This window comes from Lactuca virosa, chromosome 7, assembly GCF_052849685.1.
Source record: "Lactuca virosa cultivar CGN04683 chromosome 7, Lactuca_virosa_CGN04683_v6, whole genome shotgun sequence".
In the NCBI taxonomy this organism is placed as follows: Eukaryota; Viridiplantae; Streptophyta; class Magnoliopsida; order Asterales; family Asteraceae; genus Lactuca; species Lactuca virosa.
Window position 1 is genome coordinate 18,380,609 of NC_136432.1, and position 21,482 is coordinate 18,402,090.

The 21,482-nt window shown below is 33.4% G+C and overlaps 3 protein-coding genes across 3 annotated transcripts; 2 read left to right on the top strand and 1 right to left on the bottom strand.

Annotated features, from left to right (window-relative positions):
- The first annotated feature begins 2 nt into the window (after window positions 1-2).
- Window positions 3-353, top strand: LOC145126442 (uncharacterized). Its single transcript, XM_079061809.1, has one exon. It carries the CDS (start codon window positions 3-5, stop codon window positions 351-353), a length of 351 nt encoding a protein of 116 aa, XP_078917935.1.
- Window positions 354-6,452: 6,099 nt separating this feature from the next.
- On the bottom strand, window positions 6,453-8,641 carry LOC145125840 (F-box protein At5g07670-like). Its single transcript, XM_079061242.1, has 2 exons — window positions 7,136-8,641; window positions 6,453-6,971 (listed from the first exon to the last, which is right to left on the bottom strand). The coding sequence occupies exons 1-2, from the start codon at window positions 8,221-8,223 to the stop codon at window positions 6,707-6,709; spliced, it is 1,353 nt and encodes a 450-aa protein (XP_078917368.1). The 5' UTR covers window positions 8,224-8,641; the 3' UTR covers window positions 6,453-6,706.
- Window positions 8,642-16,979: 8,338 nt separating this feature from the next.
- LOC145123440 (protein transport protein Sec61 subunit beta-like) lies at window positions 16,980-18,148 on the top strand. Its single transcript, XM_079058644.1, has 2 exons — window positions 16,980-17,134; window positions 17,736-18,148. Exon 2 carries the CDS (start codon window positions 17,758-17,760, stop codon window positions 18,010-18,012), a length of 255 nt encoding a protein of 84 aa, XP_078914770.1. The 5' UTR covers window positions 16,980-17,134; window positions 17,736-17,757; the 3' UTR covers window positions 18,013-18,148.
- The last annotated feature ends 3,334 nt before the right edge of the window (window positions 18,149-21,482 follow it).

Consider the following 21,482-nt stretch of genomic DNA (forward strand, 5'->3'; position numbering starts at 1 on the left):
CAATGGAGGGTTTAAATATTGCACTCAAATCAGCGGAAGAAAAAGGTATATTCAAAGGCATCAGTATTCCTAACGGTGGACCATCAATCTCTCGTATCTTCTATGCAGACAATGCACTATTCCTTGGAGAATGGACAAGATCAAACCTCAAAAATCTCGCTCGCATTCTTAATTGCTTCCACGTCTCTTCCGGTTTAAGGGTCATTTTTCATAAGTCCAAGTTATTCGGAATTGGTGCCACATTGCAGGAAACGACAAGTTGGGCAAACATTCTTGGATGCGATGCGGGAAGTCTTCCTTTTACATATCTAGGGGTGCCAGTGGACGCCAACATGAATCGAATAAAGAACTAGGACCCAGTGATAACAAAATTCCAAACCAAGCTATCAACATGGAAAGCTAAATCATTGTCTTTTGGCGGTCGTTTAACCCTCGTAAAATCTGTGCTAGGTAGCTTGCCTACATACTATTTGTCCATCTTCACGTCTCCTATTGGTGTTGTTGAAAAGCTCGAGAAATTACGAAGGAAATTTCTATGGGGTGGTAATGAGGAAAACAGGAAAATTCATTGGGTTTCTTGGGACAAGGTGATTGCCTCTAAAGAAGATGGAGGACTTGGCGTCGGTTCGATTAGAACTCTTAACATTGGCTTAATTGTTAAATGGTGGTGAAATTTTAAAAAGAACCCATCGGCCCTGTGGAGTCGTGTTGTGACTAGTATACACAACTTGGAAGGCAAGCCTAGTTTTACCTATCAAATAAAAACATTACAGATGTATGGAATAACATTGCTAATGTAAAAAATGAGCTCCAAAAGTACAACATTCAGTCCAATGAAATTTTCAAACATGTAATGAGATCAGGTGAAAAAACATCATTCTGGAACGACACTTGGAGCGGGCCTGTAAATTTGAGATCCAAATTTCCATATTTGTATGCAATTGAACCCAACAAGAATTGTATTGTGGCCCAAAAGATTACAGACAACACAAATGGTTGGTAATGGAGCTCGTGTCCTCTTTCATTGGGCTTAGCACATGACCTTAGCTTGCTATACAGCGACATCGTATCAGGATCATTGGATTTGTAATTTAGCGGTGGATCGTAAGTACACTGTGGAACTGCTTCGTCACAAATTGGACCAACATACACATCCGGGTTCGAATACCTTGGTCATTTGGTGCAAACAAGTCATAATCAAGGTTCTAACGTTCATTTGGAGGGCAGCCATGGGTCGAATCCCCACAACCATGGCGTTAATGTGTCGTGGTATAACCTTGTCTTCCTCCACGTGTGGTTTCTATATTAGTGATGATGAACATGCTGATCGTCTACTAGTCACATGTCCATTTGCAGCCTATATACGAGAGAAGATCTTTAAATGGTGCGATGTAACCTTACCCCCCTTAATTACAGGAGTTACCGACTTAGTTCAATTTGTTGCCAATTGGGGAAGGTGTCCGAAGAAAAGAAGAAGATTCATTGTTATATGTTATGGTCTACTATGGGGGATTTGGAAATTCAGGAACGACAGGATATTTCAAGGCAAATTCATAACACCAAACAGTGGAGTGGAATACATCAAGTCAATGACGTTTCTTTGGATTAAGCATAGAGGTTCTAGAGTTAGATATAATTGGGATGAGTGGAGTTCCTTTCCTTTTTCTGTGTTGTAATTAACTCTTTTTACGTTTGTTTGTTTCCTATTTTGCCTCTGCTTAGCTTCTTGCTCGGCTGGGGTTCTAATATAATTTATGGCCGTTTCCAAAAAAAGTTAATAATCTATATAAATGTCACAAATGTACCACAATAAATTTTCCACACCAAAGGTATTCCTATTGTTGACATTCAATGATTCATATAATTACAATCGATATATGTAAAGTCATTTTAAAATTAATTGTTGTTAAAAGTCATCAGCCACAAACACAAGTACAAATTACAAACAAATTTAGTAAACGATGCCATTTGATTTACATAGTATAACCACATGATTAAGATAAAACAAATAATTTTACTTAAATTATTTATTATTAATAATTACAACACTTCCAAATAAAGATACGCACCAATATACGTTAGTACTTTTTAAATTGCTTAACTTAATGATAGAACCAAAATTTAAAACGGAAACAAAAACCTATGTGAATTAAAGGCGGTGGCCTACGTACTCAAAAGAGAATTGGGTAAGATAGGTGCACAATATATTGGAAATTTTCAAAACATGTAGAACTTATATAAGAGAGGGGAGTTGGCTCAGTTTTATCCATACGTGGAACTTATATAAGAGAGGGGAGTTGGCTCAGTTTTATCCATACGTGGGATATGTTTAAGTAGCTTCCAAAATAAAATGAATGAAAGGTAAGCAAACAGATTTGAACCTAAGACTCATAGTTTGATAAACTAGCACTTTTACAACCAGGCCAACCTCCAACTTGTTTATGTAACCTAAGAAATACGAATATATACATATATAATTAACAGAATAAGTTTTAAAATTGGGGGGCTTTAGAATTGAGGCCCTAAGCCCTTGCTTAGTTTTGCAAATGATAGAGTCGGCCCTGACTAATATAGCCACTATCATTTACCGGTAATGTTTCTTGATATGAAAATATGATGAGCTATCGGTGTTTGTGTTTGAACCGGACCTTTTTTCAGTGTCAAGGTACTAACAAATTGATAAGATGATCGCAAGGCATAGGAATTGAATCATCGATAATTCTATATAAATTTCGAATTTCAATTGTGGGTCTTTACAATTTCGAATGGAGCAGCACAACAAATAGACTGAGGAAGGCGAATCGTTTGAAGGTGTTCCTAGTGGACCCCCCCCCCTCCCTCCTCACATTTGTTCATGTTAGAATTTGATGTCTTAAGAAGATCAATATACTTGTACATTTCTTGGGTCGTGATTGCAATTATTTTTTAAAATCTGTGATTTCGACTCTATAGCATGGGGTATCACGAAATCAAATTTGGGATAATCCAAAGAATTTTAATTTAGAAGTCATGCCACTTCTAAATCAGAAACACAGAAAATACATTGTTGTTTTTGTGCTATTGAGAGATAGAACAAATCAATGTATGATTTTCGTGTAGAAAAGTTTCAACCCGTTTTTTGAACCAGAAAACGTTTTTATACTAGAGGGAAAGTAGTTAAACGGAAGTTGCATCCCTTTTGGCGCCAAAATTCGTTAGTTATTAAGACGGAACCACCGCCACGGGATCTGCCCCTTGGAACCCTGCACCCAAGGGCGCTGCCCCCGGACCACCGTATTCCCGAGTTCATATTTATCACTTCGAGTGTGCATCTCATAATAAATGGAGCTCAGCCTATCTTATTATTAATAATAATTATACCAAAATATGTAGATAACACTAAAATCATAAACAGTTCAACACCAAGCTATTGCAAATATTTTGTGATACCACAATTGCTCAGTGATATTGGCTTATATTTTTTGAAGAATAAAGCAAAAATGAGAACGTCGAAAAGAGAATGAGATCAGAGAGACCAATTTTTAAAGTAGTACACAAGATTTTATATGATAACCGTAAAATATTTAAGGCGTAAAAGTTATAATAAAGAAATGTTGTGTTTTAGTCTTTTAGATGTCGTTAATGCTTTAAATACTGATTTTACTTGTGTAAAATAAAGTAATAATATAACCAAATGACCGAAAAATATGCTAAAGGAATGAGATTTTACATTTAGGGTCTCTTTGATGACGGAATGACAAATGAATCGAATGGAATGGACAAACTAATGAAATTGTTGATTATCATTTCATTATCATGTTTGGTTACTGTTTTGGATTGGAATAAATCATTCATCTATATTGTTTGGTAGGTATATAAAAAAAACATGAATGAAATAAAATTCACTAAAGCCAAAAAGAGAATGAGCTTAGAGAGACCAACTTTTGAAGTAGTACACAAGTATGTTATAAGTTATATAATGAAATATTACATGATAACGGTAAAATATTTAAGGCGTAAAAGTTATAACAAAGAATATTGTTTTTTAGATGTCATTTATGCTTTAAAGAACGGATTTATGCTTTAAATATTGGTTCTACATGTGCAAAATAAAGTAATGATATAAAGTTGCAAATGACTGACAAATATGACAGGAATGAGATTTTACATTTAATTAAATTTGGCTATTATTATTTCATCGGCATGTTTAGTTACTTCTTTGGAATGGAATGAATCATTGATCTATGTTGGACAAAATAAAGAAATTGATTATCATTTCATTATGTTTGGTTATTTTTTGGAATGGAATGAATTATTGATCTTTGTTGTTTGATAGGTATGAAAAAAAATGATGAAATAAAATTAATTGATGCTGACAAACATACCCTCATAACACAAATGCATATAATTTATAATAATTACAACATTATACACTCATATTATAACATATATACAAATATATGGAAACTTAGAAAAAAGAAATTGAAAATTATCATGTTAACCTAAATAAAATATATAAATATTATATATCAACGTTTGTATACAAAAATCTCATATTACTATTTAACTAACACGGTAAGATAAAACAAAAATACCAATCATTCAAATAATCCGGTTCACAAGTTAGAAGATACAAAAGTAAGAAAATGCCCACACTCAGATTCCAAGAGAATAATAACAAAACAATAGAAATAAAAAGGACAAGAATGATAGTAATAATTAATAAACCACTCCAAGGATACATTTCATGTTCTGCGTCTAGTGCTAAGCACCAACAAGTTATGTAGTCTTTTTCATAAAAAAAATCTTCACAATCAAACATGCTTTACATAATAAATCACAAACTAATCTTTCTTACTATACTTTAAAGCCCTGACATGAAAAAACTCAAACTATACTTTAAGGCCCTGACATGAAAAAACTCTAGGCAATTTTCAATATAAACAATAGTATCGATTGTAACAATGTGCTATCTATGGTGCAAAAACGACAATCATCACAACTACAAATTCAGATAAAAAAATTTGGGTAATTGAAGCCTATAAATGCTCATATGTGGATGAAAAACACAAAGAAATCAACAATTTTATAGTTTGAAACTTGTAATTGATGGATAAAAGACACAAAAAGAAAAAAGCATTAGTTTAACCGATAGATTAAATCTCTTCTTTGAAGGTTTCATCTACACACTTCATTCTTGTGAGTTGTGAGTTGTGAGTGAGAGCTTAGATGCAGTTAATTGCTTTGATTAACTTGCTAGAGTGAGATAGATACTGATTCGTAAGTTGGTGTATGTGAGAGTTTATTTTTTTGTTTAGGGTTTGAGAGTTGTAATAATTTCTGCCAAACTAAACTAAAATTCCAATAACACAAATATCAACGCTGGCTTTTCTCAAACGAAGATCTAAAATCTTTCTTGGGTTTTTTAGGGCAGAATCTCTTCCACCTATTATCAATTTATCATACACGAAAAGGAATAAAAGATTTACAAGGAATGGAATTATGATATGTATACTCCTCCCGTCTTCGGTCTTCCATTCCACTTCTAACATTTTTTTTCTCTTATTTTTTTTTTAAAATATTTTTATTTCTTATTTTTGTCTATCTTTATATTTTTAATTTCTTTTTCAAGTTTAGGTTCTTTATATTTTTTTATTTCGATTTTTTTTTCATTTTTGATTTTGGTCTCATTTTAATAAAGTTTAAAATATAAATTTTCCATTTCTTTTAACATGTCTTTTTTATTAATAGATTTTTATTTTTATTTTATTTCATTCTTTTTATAAAAAAAAAATTAATGTTCTTCGACGATAGCAAAGGGTCGAGATCAAATTTACAAGGTTAGTTTTAATCTTGATTATGATTTGTTTCTATCTAATTGGTGTTAATGTCAATTTGTTGGCGTGTATCAATCAGCATCATGTTTATGGATGATCATTTTCTAAGTAATTTGTTCGTGTGTACGAAATTGATGAATTCTAAAAACTTTATATATTAACCTTTCTTATTCTTGGCTCCTATATGTCATTTGGTTGCTATAAAGATTTTCAATTACCTATAACAATTTAGGGTTCTCGCATTCTATATATATCAGCGAAGTTCCACTTGCACCCGTCGAGTTTTCTTTTAGTCACTTTCAGTCCTTAACAGGCACAGCTTATGCTTCCAAATACAGCACCTGACTTTCATCATCTTTGCATTAACTAACCCAGTTTGCTAAACCTTTACAATCCTCATTAAAGAAACCTTACGACCAAAACTGAAAAAATCAATTATATACCACCTAGGAACCAAAATATGTACAGTAATTTCTTATTATTACCTCTACTAATATTATTGTTATTATTTTTATCAATAATAATACTAATATCATGGTTTCTTTTTATTCCATTTTTGTTTAACCCAAACTATATCTTAATCACAGCATTTCAAAACAACTCATTTTTTGAAGAAGGGAAATATATAACAACTAATTTTCCATATAAAGCCTAACAACACAAAAGGGGCAAAATTTTATATGTGGAAGAAAAATTAATAAAAAAAAAAAAAGTAGTGACTTGTGATACACTTGTTCACTAAATCCTAAGACTAATTTTTTTTATGAGAAAAAACTAGAGCAAGTATACTCTCCTGTTGAAGATAAAAACAGAGCCGCTTTTTCTAAACTTGTAGAGTGACAATCCTCCTAACTATTAAAAAAAAAAGTTTAAAAAAAGAGAATTGAGAGTTAAATCTTGAAGCTTCTTCCACCTTTCTGCCATATTCCAGTGCCATGAAGACCTGATGAGAGAATAGACTTTGAATCCGGGCGCCATTTCAACTCTTTAAGAAGAGAAAAAAGTGTCGCTAATTCGGGTGACATGGCACTGTCTTTTATGTTGTTACAAGAAACTACTTTAAGTCTCTTAAGCTCTTTCCATGAAACAACTACAGGGTCAAATCCGTCCATTGTAAGTAACGAGCATCCTTCCAAAGATAGAGACATCACTCTCCTACATGTCAAAACAAAACACTCATATATTGATTATTAAAATCATTCATGTGTAATTCAGCAAAGAAAACATATAACTTCTAATTTATGGAATGAGTAGATAAGAGAAGTAAATACAAAATGTTAAAGAAAGTGAAGAGAGAGAGAAAAACACCATAATCATACCTGCAAATACTTGCAGTAAAGAATGTGTTGTTATCCAATCCCCAACAATCTTCAAAAACAAGTTCCCTAACAGCTTCACACACCAAAAACAAAGATCCTAAACCTTGTTTATCTCTCAATTGACACCTCTGTAAATGTAATTCTTCAAGGGTAGGGCAAGAACCTAAATGAACATCAGGCCCTGGATTTGGATCAATGAATTTGCAAGATTGAAACTTCAAAGTCTTCAAATTTGTGCAATATGACAATGCAGCTAACCACCCACCTTCCAATCGATGATCAGAAAGGGTCAATTCTTCCATCATTTGACAACATTGACCAATAGCTTTGATCCCATCATAACTCCCTTCACAACCAACAAGTTCAAGTTTCAGTAATCTTGGACATACTTGAGCCAAAATGGTTAACCCGATATCTGAAATCACTGAATCATATAACCCATCAACAGAACCAATGAGTTTTAGGATCTGTAAGTTTCTAAAACCTGCAAGTCCTTTTAAATCCATGTCTGTAATGGAACATAGCTCTAGTTCCTGTAAAGCTAAACATTCATTTGCAATAGATGCTAACCCTTCTTTGGTTGCACCAAGTAAGACAAGCCTTCGTAAATTAGGGCAGCCTTGAGCAAGAATCTCAACACCTCTATCGATCAAATTAGGACTCAAAAAATCAGGTTTCCAAATAAACCCGGAATCTGATATGAAGGAATTAACATGAATAGACACAAATTTATTACTGAAACAAATACCCGAATTACGAGGGGATACTATGCAAGCTTGAACGATATCAACATCAAGAAGATTGGGAAAACGATGGGCGAGTCTACCGGAATCAAGAAAATCCCAATCTAATAATCTCAAGGATTTCACTAAACCACCGCTAATTCGCAACCACCGTTTACAAACTAAACAACTTGAAATTTGTTGTGATTTTGTGAGATTGGAGAGGATGCTAATCAGTATCTGGTCGGAAAGCGGAGAGGTGAAATCTGGTTTTAACGAAACGGGACTGTTTTTATCTGGGGTTGTTAGGGTTTCGTCAGGTTCAGAAGGGGGGGTGTCTGAATTCGAATGGGAGTTGAACCTCATTTTGATAATCTCATTCTTGAGAGGTTTCGCGTCTTCCACCAGCTGCGTATCCTTTTCTTCAATGGCAATGAAGGTATCACTTAGATTTGCTGGAGGTAAGAACTAGGGTTAGGGCTTGTAACGAATATCCCAATTCGGAAACTTTATTCCCACATTTTCCCTTTTGGTTCTTCAAGATTTTAGCATAAACAGCTGAGATTTGGTTGAAGCATCAACATGAATTTGATTTCTGAAGACAAAAAAATGATTTGAAGCTTCCAGGTAAAATCTCTCTCTCTCTCTCTGAAATTTGTCTCACTCTTTCTTTCTCTCTCTGTGTATCTATACGTATATGTCTATATCTATATGTGTGTTTAGTTTTTCTCGCGAGTGGATGAGATTCGTGGGACGCACAAAGTTTCTTCTCTTTGATTCTTGGCATTATTATAAGAATTTTTAGAATGGGGTGCGGTTAGTCAGAAAAAGGAGATGGAAATATATACAAATTTTCTTTTTATCATGGTCTGTTTCATGATATTTCTTTTTATATCCACAATAATGAACTTGACAACATTTATAAAAAAAAAAAAAAAAAAAAAAAAAAAAATTAAATATAAGATTTATTCAAACAACAAGTTTAAACACATTCTTGTTTTGAGCAACTTTTAATTTTCGTCCTAGTGTATAATAATACAATTTTATCCTTAAATACAAAGTAACAAAATATTATTGGTTATTTTATTGTCATCAAATTGTTTATTATGATCCGGTTATCGCAAAATGTTGAGCTCGGTTTCTACTATATTGCGAGTTTGAAAGTTACCCAGTGCACACTCCTATAAGTATTAGGTATGAGGGCAACCTCCGTAACAATGGTTTCGTTGATCGGTCATCGGATGAGGTAAGGGTCATCTTTGTGTGGCCCAAGTTATACACAGTTTAACAGGTTATTTATTTCTAAAGAAAATTCCGCAAAAACAAACCATGGTGAACAGTCGTATACCTATGCTTATGGGTTTTTGGTTTTGCAGGAGATTATTTTTTTCCCTTATGGTTTTTAACAAATTATTTTTGTCTAAAAAAACATAAAGCAAATCGAGTATTGTGTGTTTCTCTCTTGAATTTTACTTGGAAATCGAGATGGTAGTTTCTTGGATCATCTCAAATCTATACATGAACTTACCAGATCGGAATTATAAATTTTTGAAAGTATAAATATATTTGATTTATTACCCATATTTTTCTTACATATATTAAATTAAACACTCTTAATTAATAATGATATTTTGTGTTTTAGTGTATCCAGCTATAACTTAAAGGGCAAACCAATAATAATAAGTAATGACCATAACTTAGCAAAAATTACCTTAAAATGAAAGAAAAGAAAAATGTCTTATTATTTTGTTCAAAAAATATAGACGAAAATGCAAAAATGGTCCCTGAGGTATGTATTTTTTGGGGGATTTAGTCCAAACCACGATTTTTTTTTTTTTCGCTTCGTGGTCCTTTTAAACTAGTTTGTATGTGAAAATAGTCCCTCCAAAAATTAAAATGACTATAATACCCTTTGGGTATTTATTTTTCATTTTTTAAAAATTTAATATTTATTTATTTATTTTAACAATTAAAAAATAATAGAGGACCTTTCTCTCTCTCTCTCTCTCTCTCTCTCTCTCTCTCTCTCTCTCTCTCTCTCTCTCTCTCTCTCTCTCTCTCTCTCTGTGTGTGTGTGTGTGTGTGTGTGTGCGCGCGCGCGTGTGTGTGTTATGTTTGTTCTTCAAAAAAGAACACATATATGCACACACTCCAGATTTTATGAGTTTGTTCTTCATGAATCTGAAATCATAAATCGAATCTGAAATCATTTGTTCTTCAAATCGTTTTGGGACTTAAAATCCCAAAAATCGAATCTAGAATCGATTTTTGTGTGTGCAGTTTTCGTTTGTGGAAATCGATTTGTGTATGTGTTTTCATTTCTAAAATCGATTCATGTATATGAAATCGTTTAAAAAAGGTGTGTGTTTGTGTCTATCTCGGCCCAAAACTCATTCTTGAATGAAGACAAACCCATAAATCGATTTGTGGGTTTTGTTAGGGCAGGAAAATGTTGATTTCAAAAGCTTCTCCAGCGATAAACGTAGTGAACACACATACACACATACACCTTCAATATTTTGTGTGATTTTGTGTTTGTTCATAAGATATGTGAAGCAAACAGAAACAAACACATAAGAATATCAGGATCTATGAATCTTTTAATATGATCCAGTATAGGACCTTGATGTATTAAACGAAAACAAAAATCAAAAGATTCACGGAGTTTTTAAAGCTTTGTTGGTGGTGATGAATCGGATTTCGAACGGGATGGCTCTAATTTACGGGATTTTGAATAGGATGGCTTCACAATGGGTTGATGTATCACTGGTTTCAATGGAGTGCTTCGCCGGAAGGGTTCGCAAGGGGAGATATGGAACGACAGAAAGATTAGGGAGCGTGGGATGAAGCAATGAGTTGTAGGTTTAATGGGGTTTTTGCAAGGTGGTCCAGCAAGCATTGATAAGGCGACGATGATGGATTTGGTCTACTGGCAATCTTGAAGCAGCGAAGGAAAATAAGGAATCGATCGATGAAACGTGATATCTTCAGAAGGGGAAATGGCACCAGAGGGGAAGAAAATGAGGGAGAGGTAAGCAGTTAGGTTTCTCACTGGAAGCATCTGTGTGTGTGTAAGAGAGAGAGGTGGGTCCACTATTATTTTTTAATTGTTAAAATAAATAAATAAATACTTAATTTAAAAAAATGAACGGAAAATGAAAAATGAAAAATAAATACTCGAAGGATATTATAGTCATTTCAATTTTCGGAGGGACTATTTTCACATACAAACTAGTCCAAAATGACCATGAAGCCAAAAAAAGTCGTGGTTTGGATTAAAACCTCAAAAAAATGCATACCACAGGGACCATTTTTGCATTTTTTTTCAAAAATATATCGCCTAAAGATGACATAATATAATTTAGAAAAAACATCATAAATGGTCCTTGTGGTTTTCTTAGATCTAAAGTTTAGTCTCCGTTGTTTAAAAGCATCATAGATGACCCATGTGCTTTCAAAACTTTTGACAATTGGTCCTTATTGCTAACTCTGTTAAGTTAACTGAATGGCATTTTCGTCATCAGGGACCATTTATGATGTTTTCACTTATTTAAAAAAAAATGAAAAAAAAATATGCAGAGGGGGTTTTTAAACGAAAAAAAAATGTATTTAAATGGTTTAAAATGTGATAAAAATATATTTATACAGTTTCAAGTGGAAAATGGTCAAAAATTGAATAAAATTAGAAAAATGATGTTCGATTTGAAACAACAAAATAGAGTGTCAAAATTGAAAGAAAAAATTAAACTTAGTGTCAAAATCGAAAAAAATGAAAACTTAGTGCCTTTTATGGGAAAAAAATCAATTTTGACACGTCATCATGCCATGTCAGCAGGTAACCGGGTTGATCGGTCAAGTGGTCAGAATTGTAAAAAATTAGAAATTACAATGTCAAATTTGAGACAAAAAAACACAATGTCAAATTAAAATTTTAGTGTAAACTTAATGTCTTTTGTGCTGTTTACCTTTGTTTCTATACGTTGATGATCATTTTTATTTTGATTATAGGAAGCCCTTTGTTTGAAAAGCTTTAGGTATACAAATACATACCAAAATCTATAGGTAATTTTAACACAGTTCTCTTATCCTTTATTTCAAGGAATTCGTGCTCCCAACTACATTTTTAACTTTATGAATTCGATATTTATGGGATTACAAGAGGAGGATCGACTGTTTCAAGTAACCTTTCCAACACATAATGAAAACTATTTTTTGGCAATAAATTGAAAGGGTATATAAGATGTGACCTGCATTTCTGCCCTCAACAACTTGTTATATTTGGTACACAAAGAACATCTTTGCAACCCCCACAGAGGTATTTTCACTCAACTGCTCTATGTTCACTCCGCTCCTCTTTTTATTTACTTATAAAACTCTAATTTGACATGACATAACTATTAAATGCTCTAAATGTATGACATGAAACATAGGCAACAAATATTTGTTGGTAAATCAAACTATGTTTCATGCACTATTGAAGGTGGGAAGGGTTGAAAATTATCTAAGATAAAAAAAGAAAATTACTATTTAGATTATTGGTTGCATATTTTATTTATCATTTTGTTCCAACCTTTATTTTTTTTAATAATTGTCAATTGTGCATGACTCCAACAAAACTCTATTAATGGCATCACCTAGGTTTACAATAATATTGACATACAAAACTCATTAAAGACTAAGACCCTTCAAAAAAATCAAAGCTTAAGAGTGCTGGGTATGGGCAACGTCCTATGAGTGTTTTTGGGCGTTATAACGGACAAACGCCGCCCCCTTCACCCGTTTTTGGGCGTTATACAACTGCCGTTGCTTCCCATTGCCATCTCCACCTTCGTCTAACGCCCTTTCTTTGTTTTTATATAAAAACGCCGGTGTGACCAGCCTAAGAGAAAGTAGCCGTGGCCTCCTATAAAGCATTGGTTGATGTCTTATGTCAGAAAAAGGTAAATATAATTGGTTATTGCTCTTAAACGTATAGAAACAAGTCTTTTACAAGGTTATAAACAATGTAAATATATTCTTTATAAATTATAATTAATAATTGTATATTTAGGAAAGATGAAAAATACAATACCATTGTTATTCTCCATTAAAAAAATACGTAAGACTGATCCTAATAGGAATAATAACAAATAATTTTCCAGTTTTACATCTAACAACTTAATAATCTTTTTTCGTTATCGATGCATACTTTGCTTAATCAAAAGTTATTAAACATGAAATATGGTGGTCTGCGTCATACCTTCTAGAACCCTAGGCGCGTCGCGCATCAATCATGCGTTTCGCGTGCCCAAAAATGATGATTTTGTAAAATTCATTACTTTTGCATATGAGTTCTTTTTTCGACGTTCTTTATATATACGCGTAGCTATCGGCGATTACTACAACTTTCCTTTAGATTGTTTTGGCTAATTTTGAATTCATTTTTAGTCTATATTTTTATAAGGAGTGCACCCTAAATGATTTTGCAAAAATCACATCTTTCTCGTACGGACTCCGTCTTTGGTGTTCTTTGTTTTGTTGGTTTTATATCGAGGAGTATTATGATTCTCCTATTGGTTGTTTTGGCTAAAACTCAATCAATCTCCTTTTTGTAAATTACGACGCTCCCCTCGTCGTAGGGTCGAATTAATAATTAAGAAAAATCATAACTTCTCCATACGAAGTCAGATTTTTACGAAATTCATATTTTTGGAATCAGGGAGACGTTTGTTTTCGGAATATGTTATTATTTATACGAAATAACACAAGTTTTTGCACACTTATTTTTATAGTTTTCGAACGATTTGACCGATTTTTCTTATATATTGGAAAACGAAATTTTGTAATTTCATCATAGATTGACAAATATTTAGTATGTTATATTTGATGTCGATGGGTTTGTGTTTAATGCTTGGTGACAATTTTGGCGATTGTCACACACGTCATGGTGCTCTTTCTCCACTAGCAACCTACTTTGGTCACCGCGCTGTGGTACTCATATGTCGCAACACGGAGCAAAGTGTATTGCTCTTCTTCTTTTTTACGATGAACCTTCGTCGCGTCGTGGTACTCTACCCACCGCGTCGCGTAGTTGATTACAACAAAAGATGCAAACGATGTCATTAAATATGTAACACCCACGTTTTCTCACTAGGCATAATTATAAAATATTTATTTACGTCGGTCAACAATCGTAACCTTTTATAAATAAATGAAAGAGAGTTATTTGAATATATGTGTTTATATATTTTGTACGAGGAAATTGGATAAATATTTTGTGTAGATAACATTTGTGTAAAAAACGTAATTTAAAAGTTAATAAATAGTGCTAAAATAAACATTAAAAAACATAAAAATCAAAACCAAAATGCAAAACAAAAACCAAGAGGTAAATTAAACAGTGAGAAGAAAGAAAATGGATGTAGGGACAAGAAAACTCTATCTATAAACGTCACATGGGTTTATGTACTTTAGTTTTGTAACATAATGATTGAAATGTTGTGTGAAACTGAATGTATGTATAACGAACTCCATCTACGGATGTCAACGGAGGTAAACGGGACAAAAAGTGCATTCTCCGCCCCCGCCCCCGAAATTTCACCGTTCCCCCGTCCTCGCACCCGCCCCCGAAATGTTCAGTCTTCCTACCCCCGCCGCCCCCCCCCCCCCCCCCCCCGAATCCCCTTTATTACCCCCGCCCCCGCCCCCGTTCCCCCGCCCCCGATTGATTTTGAGTTGTCTTTTTTTGGGCTAAAAAAGTTGTTATTTAGGCTAAAAGAAGTTATTTTTATGTAACAAATAATTATTTATAGCAGAATTTTACATGTTAAAAATAAAAAAAGTTATGGCATCTTAATAACATTATACTAACAACTTAAAAACATATTTTTTGATGAATTTTAGAATCTCAAAATCATGTTATTGTTTATTATATTTATATAATTAATATATGTAAATATATGTGTAATTCATTAACGGGGTCCCCATGGGGGTTTTGGGACGGGATTGCCTACCCCCGCCCCCGCCCCCGAAATTAAAACGGGGGTTAACCTTGCCCCCGCCCCCGATTGTTTTAAAAAAATTCCCCCAAACGGGACGGGGCTCCCACGGGAATTTTTGACATCCCTAACTCCATCATAAACATAAATCTGGAATATTGGAACAGTTCGGTCCGGAGGACATGGGTTACTGATCAGAGATTTCCGATTAACCCAAATCTGAAACCGAATACTTAAATCTAGAGAACCCTAAAGCCTAATAAACTAATAAGGTCTTCTTCAATTTCGTTTCCATCGTCTTCATTTCTCAGATCAACATTTTGCTAGTTGATGTTGAAATTGGAAAATTTTGTGATGTATGTTTGGTGTTACATGGTCAGATACACACAAGGAAAACGTCGACAATCGTCTTGGAAGGGGTTGTCAGAGTTGGCTATTCCTTTGTAAACTAAGTTTGAGTTATTTGTTGCAGACGTAACTAGAGAGAGAAAGATGTGACTAGCATGTGTGTGTGTGAGAGAGAGAGAGAGAGGTGGGTCTTCTATTATTTTTTGATTATTTAGATGGATAAAGAATGAAAGAAAAATATAAAATAAATTCACAAGGGTATTACAGTAATTTCAGTTTTCGAAGGGACTAAAACAACATACAAACATGGTCAAAAGGACCACCAGTCTAAAAAAGTTGGGGTTTGGATCAAAACCCGAAAAAAAATGCATACCACATTGACCATTTTTGCAGTTTTGTCTTAATTTAATTATGAAATGAAAAATCTTAAAAAATGGTCCGTGTGGTTTCCAAAAAATCGATTTTAGTCATTAACTTTTTAGGTCATCAATGTTGGCTCCTGTGGTTTCAAAATTTTTAATGAATGGTCATTTCGTCACTTCTTTTCTGTTAAGCCTAACTAATGTGAGTGTAAAATGATATTTTCCATACCTCAGAGACCATTCTTGAAGTTGTATATTTTATAAAAAAACAGAAAAATAACCCCATTAACCCCACCCTCCACACTACCCACTAGCACCTCCTCCTCTTCACTATACTCGAAAACCACCACTATCTGTCACTGGACTGCACCCACCCTCCGCCACCAGACGTCACCAAAAAAAAAAAGCATAGGTCGGAGTTCAAACCCGGACCTATGCTCTGCAAGTTCAAACGTTTAACCAACCGTTCGGGTATGCCTTATCCAAACAACTAACAACTAACGTAACAGATTATATTTATGCGCTAATAAATAACACCACTTGTAAAAGATTTTATTGCATTAAACACTCCTCGCCACTAAGAATTAAACACTAGTAGGCACTAACCATTAAACACTAATAATCACTGCCCTTACAGCTTCCTACAACACATATAAACCGTCATTTGTCAAATAACATAATCACTAAATAGATAACCACTACATAAATTGAATGCATGCAATCATCACCCATTTTTTCATTTCCATGCATGCATCCTTTCTTAATAAGCAAAATCAGTTTTGATCAATTATAGCTAAAAAAGAGAAGATCACAAATAACCCCAATTAATGTTTCATAAATACAACACCACCACCATATCAACCACCCATTAGAACCACATCATCCAAACCCCTTATATACTGATCATTCCCCCTCCCATCTACACTCTACAACAAATATGAATTCTGAAGAAATGGAGAATGCTCAACACCCTGCTTCGCCAACTCCAAATCACCCAAAAAGCATTGACATTAATGCAACATAAGATCATTTAACACTACGATGCAAAAGAGGAAATTATGCTTAACATCTCCACCATTTCACGCTACATGAACTATGTGATCTTCACATAAGTCCTCCGGGATGCAAAGAAATCTATGCGAACAAGTTGGACTGCATCTCCAACATGCAAAAGGCGATGGGAAAGACCATCAGTGCCTACAAGTCAAATGACTTAACAACAAAGAACTAACAAAATGACTGAACATTAAAAGTTTTGAAACCATGGGAACCAATGTTGATAATCTAAGAAGTTAAGGACTAAATTCGATTTTTTTAGAAACCATGTGGACCATTTTTGAATATTGTCTTATGAAATAAATAACTTTCTTACAATTTACAAGTCAAAATAGGGGGGTTTTCTATTTTTGAGTATTAGGGCAAAATAAAAGTAATAGTTCCAAATTCAAATCCAAATAAATTCACGTTTGCTTAAAGAAAGTCCACAGAAACAAAGGGTGTTTACATTACTACAAGAACTCCGATCTTCTAACGCGAGGGAGACTCGAATAGCTATCACCTTAGCATCTTCAGATCTTCTCCGCCCTAAAGGTTCGGTTCATCGTTTCCTACTTTCCGTCGATTTGGATTATTGTTTTCTTTGTAAGCGGCATAATCATGTTCTAGCTTTTCCGTTGATCGCAATTCGTACCAATTCTTTTACTCAGTGCAAAATTTAGATCTGTTTCCGATTAGATTTGTATCTGGATACACAAATCATTATGTAATGATGCAGAGTTAACTGTATATCTTTGTGATTTACTTGAGATGCTTCGGATCTGATTCCCCGGTCTACTTTTTCATTTTTCTTTTCGTCATTTAGAGATTCTTTACCGATATGAATTTGATTAAATGCAGTTTTATCATAAATTTGTAGCTAGATTCCCGGATTTGCTTGAAATCAACAAAAAATCAAACTAAATAGTTTAATTTCTGGAAACAAAGGGAAAATTTTGGTAGATAGATCATATGGAAACTTCATTTCAATCTTTTAAGATCGATTTGTCCATTGTGGATCCGAATTTTCAAGGTTTCCTTTTCGAATTTCCTATATCTTTCAACAAAATTGAAAATTTTAATAATAAACTTATGGGCAATTTATCAAACTGCATTGTTTTTTCTTGCATTTACCCTTTCATTTGATTGTCAACAGTTCTCAACTTTCAAGTTCAAAAATGGCTTTGAACGGAGCAGCTCCACCACGAGGAAGTGCAGCAGCCACTGCGGCCAACTTGCGAAGGAGGAGGACAGGCGGCACTGGGGCGGCAGCAGGCGGCACAGCTGGAAACATGCTCCAGTTTTACACAGATGATGCACCTGGATTGAAGATATCTCCAAATGTTGTTCTTGTGATGAGCATTGGGTTCATTGCTTTTGTTGCTGTTCTTCATGTCATGGGTAAGCTCTACTTTGTTCGTAGAGAGGCTTAAATCAGAAGATAATTTGTACTCCATGAGTTGACTATAAACATGTTTGTTAGTTTTTAAAATGGTAGAGATTTTATCTTTTTGTTGTTTCTTAAGTCATTTGGTGATGAGTTGAATGCATTGGGCTGTGTTTGTTAGACTGGATTGGACTGAACTGTTCAAGGTCTGTAGGGCTATTTTGTATGATTTGGATGAAAGAGAGAGAGCCTTCACGTCTTTTTGTGCAGACAAAAAATTGGAAATGAGATCCTATCTCATCTTGTTCCACTTTTTTCTGTGAGAAAAAATTGCAATTTTTGTTTTATTGACATCGGTCACAGTCACACATGAAATAGAAACTTGAAACGATATCCGGTCAGTAGATAGGATTTTCACATGCAGAACATAAAAGGAAATTTGATGAAGAATTTTTTTTTAAAAAAAAAATGCTAACTTCAAAAGCAAATTAGAATAAAAGTGAAGGTACAAAACATGAAATAAATGAGCAAAGAAGGTGAGAATGTACTGAATTGAAGATAAATCAATACTCCAATAGTCCAATGCAGAAAATACGAAGATCACCAAACGTAATCTGTCACGGTTTTTTTTTTTTCTTTTTTGTCGATGAGGATTTAGTTTAAAAACAAACAAGGTTTTGTCTGAGAATGAAAATGAGACACAAGCGAAATGGCATATATAGCCTTAACCAGTTAACCTTGTATTTGAAAAAATAAAAAATAAAAAAAATAAAAATAAAATAAAATAAAATGTTTATATTTGGGGATTGACCTTAATGGCTAGCTAAAATGATCAAAATACATAGTCAGTGGCCATTTAACAGCACCTGTGGCCACAAGTGGCAATTTGTGTATTCGTGTAATTCATGTGTCAGCCATGAATGTGACATGACACGAATACACGAAGAGAAATAAGTTTTATCTTCCTTTTCAAGATGTATTTGTGTCATGTTGTGTCACTCGCGAATTCGTGTATTCGTATCTCGAATTGTCAGGTAGTATAAGAGAAGGTTGAAACAAAGACCAGGCGTATATACCCTCGTTAAACATTGAAATATCATATCTACCCAACAAAAAAATCAAAATATCATATTTACCCTACATAAACATTAAAATATCATATTTGCCCAAATTTTATTTTAAACATTTTTTTCTTTAATTTTGTAATCTTTTTAAATCCTTATATTTATCAATTTACTATTATACCCTCTTCATAAGTTTCCAATTCAACAACAAAGGCCCATCTAAAAGAAAGTTGATTGAAGTGATTTTTGGAACAAAGAGGATGGTTCGTTGTTTAAGATCTATGCATATAATATCAAATGATTCTTCTAGGGTTTTAGGTGCGAATGAGAAAATTGTAAATGGAGTTTATGATTGGATTTGTCATTGAATTAGATAAGACCTTTGACAAGTGATTTATTTGAGAAAAATTAGATTCACTAGACATTTTGTTCATTACTTTTGAATAGGATTTAATGGTGCCAAAATTCAAAGCAAGAGTTGCATACCTAATTTTGATTATTTGACTGTTTTTAGATGCTTCAAAAACACATTGTGTCATCCTGATCATGGAAACCAACAGGATTGGGTTTAGAAGATTCCAAAGCACTCATGTCATCCCTGCCTGCTACCAGATGACTAGCCACCTGTTTCATTAAATAACAAAAAAAAAAAGTTAACATCCAAAAGTTGTTGAAGCACCTCAGGAGATGTGAAAATGACGAAAATGACAGATATTGGACTTGCAACCATTCTTCACAAAGATCTTTTTGCTCATAGTGTGTCATTTGTAAGCTACAACGGATTAATACCAAGCATGGATTGATGGACTTGAATTATATTGAGAAGAGAATGTTCCATTTGTGAGCTTGAAAGTTTCTTTGTAAGTCGCCAGCTGACGTCTTCAACTTACCCTTTTGATCAGATCATGTAGATCTTCTATCCATGGTCTTATGATATCTTCATTTACATTTTTTCTTCACTATTTACTTACAACTTTGTGGGTTTAATAACTCACCTTTTGACATCTTTACAAATCCTTAAGATGTAGTTGAAGTTGGGGAAAAAGCAGGATCATAACACATCTCCTTTTTTTACGACAATGGTGGTTGAAGGAGAGGATGTTTGACTAGTCATAGCTTGATATTTTGTTGATCTTCCAACCAAAACATGTCATGGTTTTTATATTCAAGTCAAAGATGAAGATCGTTTAGGATAGTCTAGGCTTAGAGGTATGTTTTAAAAAATGTTGTTGGTTTCATTAGACCTCTGCATTGCAAGGAGTACTTGTACTATTTATAAAGATAGATGAAAGGTGTGACATTTCTATAATAAGAAAACAGTTGTACTTAATAAATTTGAAGATAGTAGTTCCTTTATATTGTGGTTATGTAATGGTTTAATATATTTTTTTCCTTTACCACACAAATATTTAAAAGATTTGGAATGTTGTGTATCAATGGTCACAAAGGTTGGGGATGTGGGCGTTTATCGGCATGAGAGGAGATGACTATCGATTGTCTGAGGATGATACAGATGAGGTGGAGTGGACATGGTTTCTGTTAAAGATAAATAAAATACGGAAAATAATTAATTAAAATAGAAAAAATAAAAATTGATTATATAAAGGGTAAAACTGTCTTTTTACCCAGCTTAGAAGCCTTTTAACGGTTGTTATATTTAGTGACCGAAAATCAAACTGAAACCACTATATATATATATATATATATATATATATATATATATATATATATATATATATATATATATATATATATATATATATATATATAAAACATCATAAATGGTACCTGTGTTTTTCCCAAATTCAAAGTTTAGTCCTTAAGTTCTAAAAATTTCACAGATGGTCTCTGTGCTTTCAAAACTTTTGATGTTATGTTCTTATTGCTCACTTTGTTAAGTTTTATCCGTTAACTAAAAAACATTTTTGTCATTTCACTACCACAGAGACCATTTTTAAAGGCTTTCGTTATTTAAAAAATATATATTTATTTAACATACAAAAGGTACCTCAAGATTATCATAAAGGATTAGTAAGTGAGAGTGATAGGAAATGGGGTAATTGAGTTATTTGAATGTTGATGGTTATATAATTAAAAATTATAATATTGTGGGTTGAAAACCCTATGTATCTCATCAGACTTCTCAACCTGACCTACTCTTTTTATTGCATCACAGGTAGAGGATCCAAAGTTGAAATTGCATAGTTAGGATGCTGAGTGGAATAAAGGATAGGCTTGCATTAGTGATTTCAAGACCTTTTTATTTACGTTTTAACGTATGTGCAGATATAAACGAATGACATCCCGAATGTTTTAATAAAATAACTTTTGTTATTTCAAAAATGTTTATTTAACTGGGAACTTCCGCATTTCAATACTTAAAAGCGTAAAGGTCTGGAGTAGCTCATACTCAACTAGACCAAGAATATGGGACAAAAAGGACATAAAACTA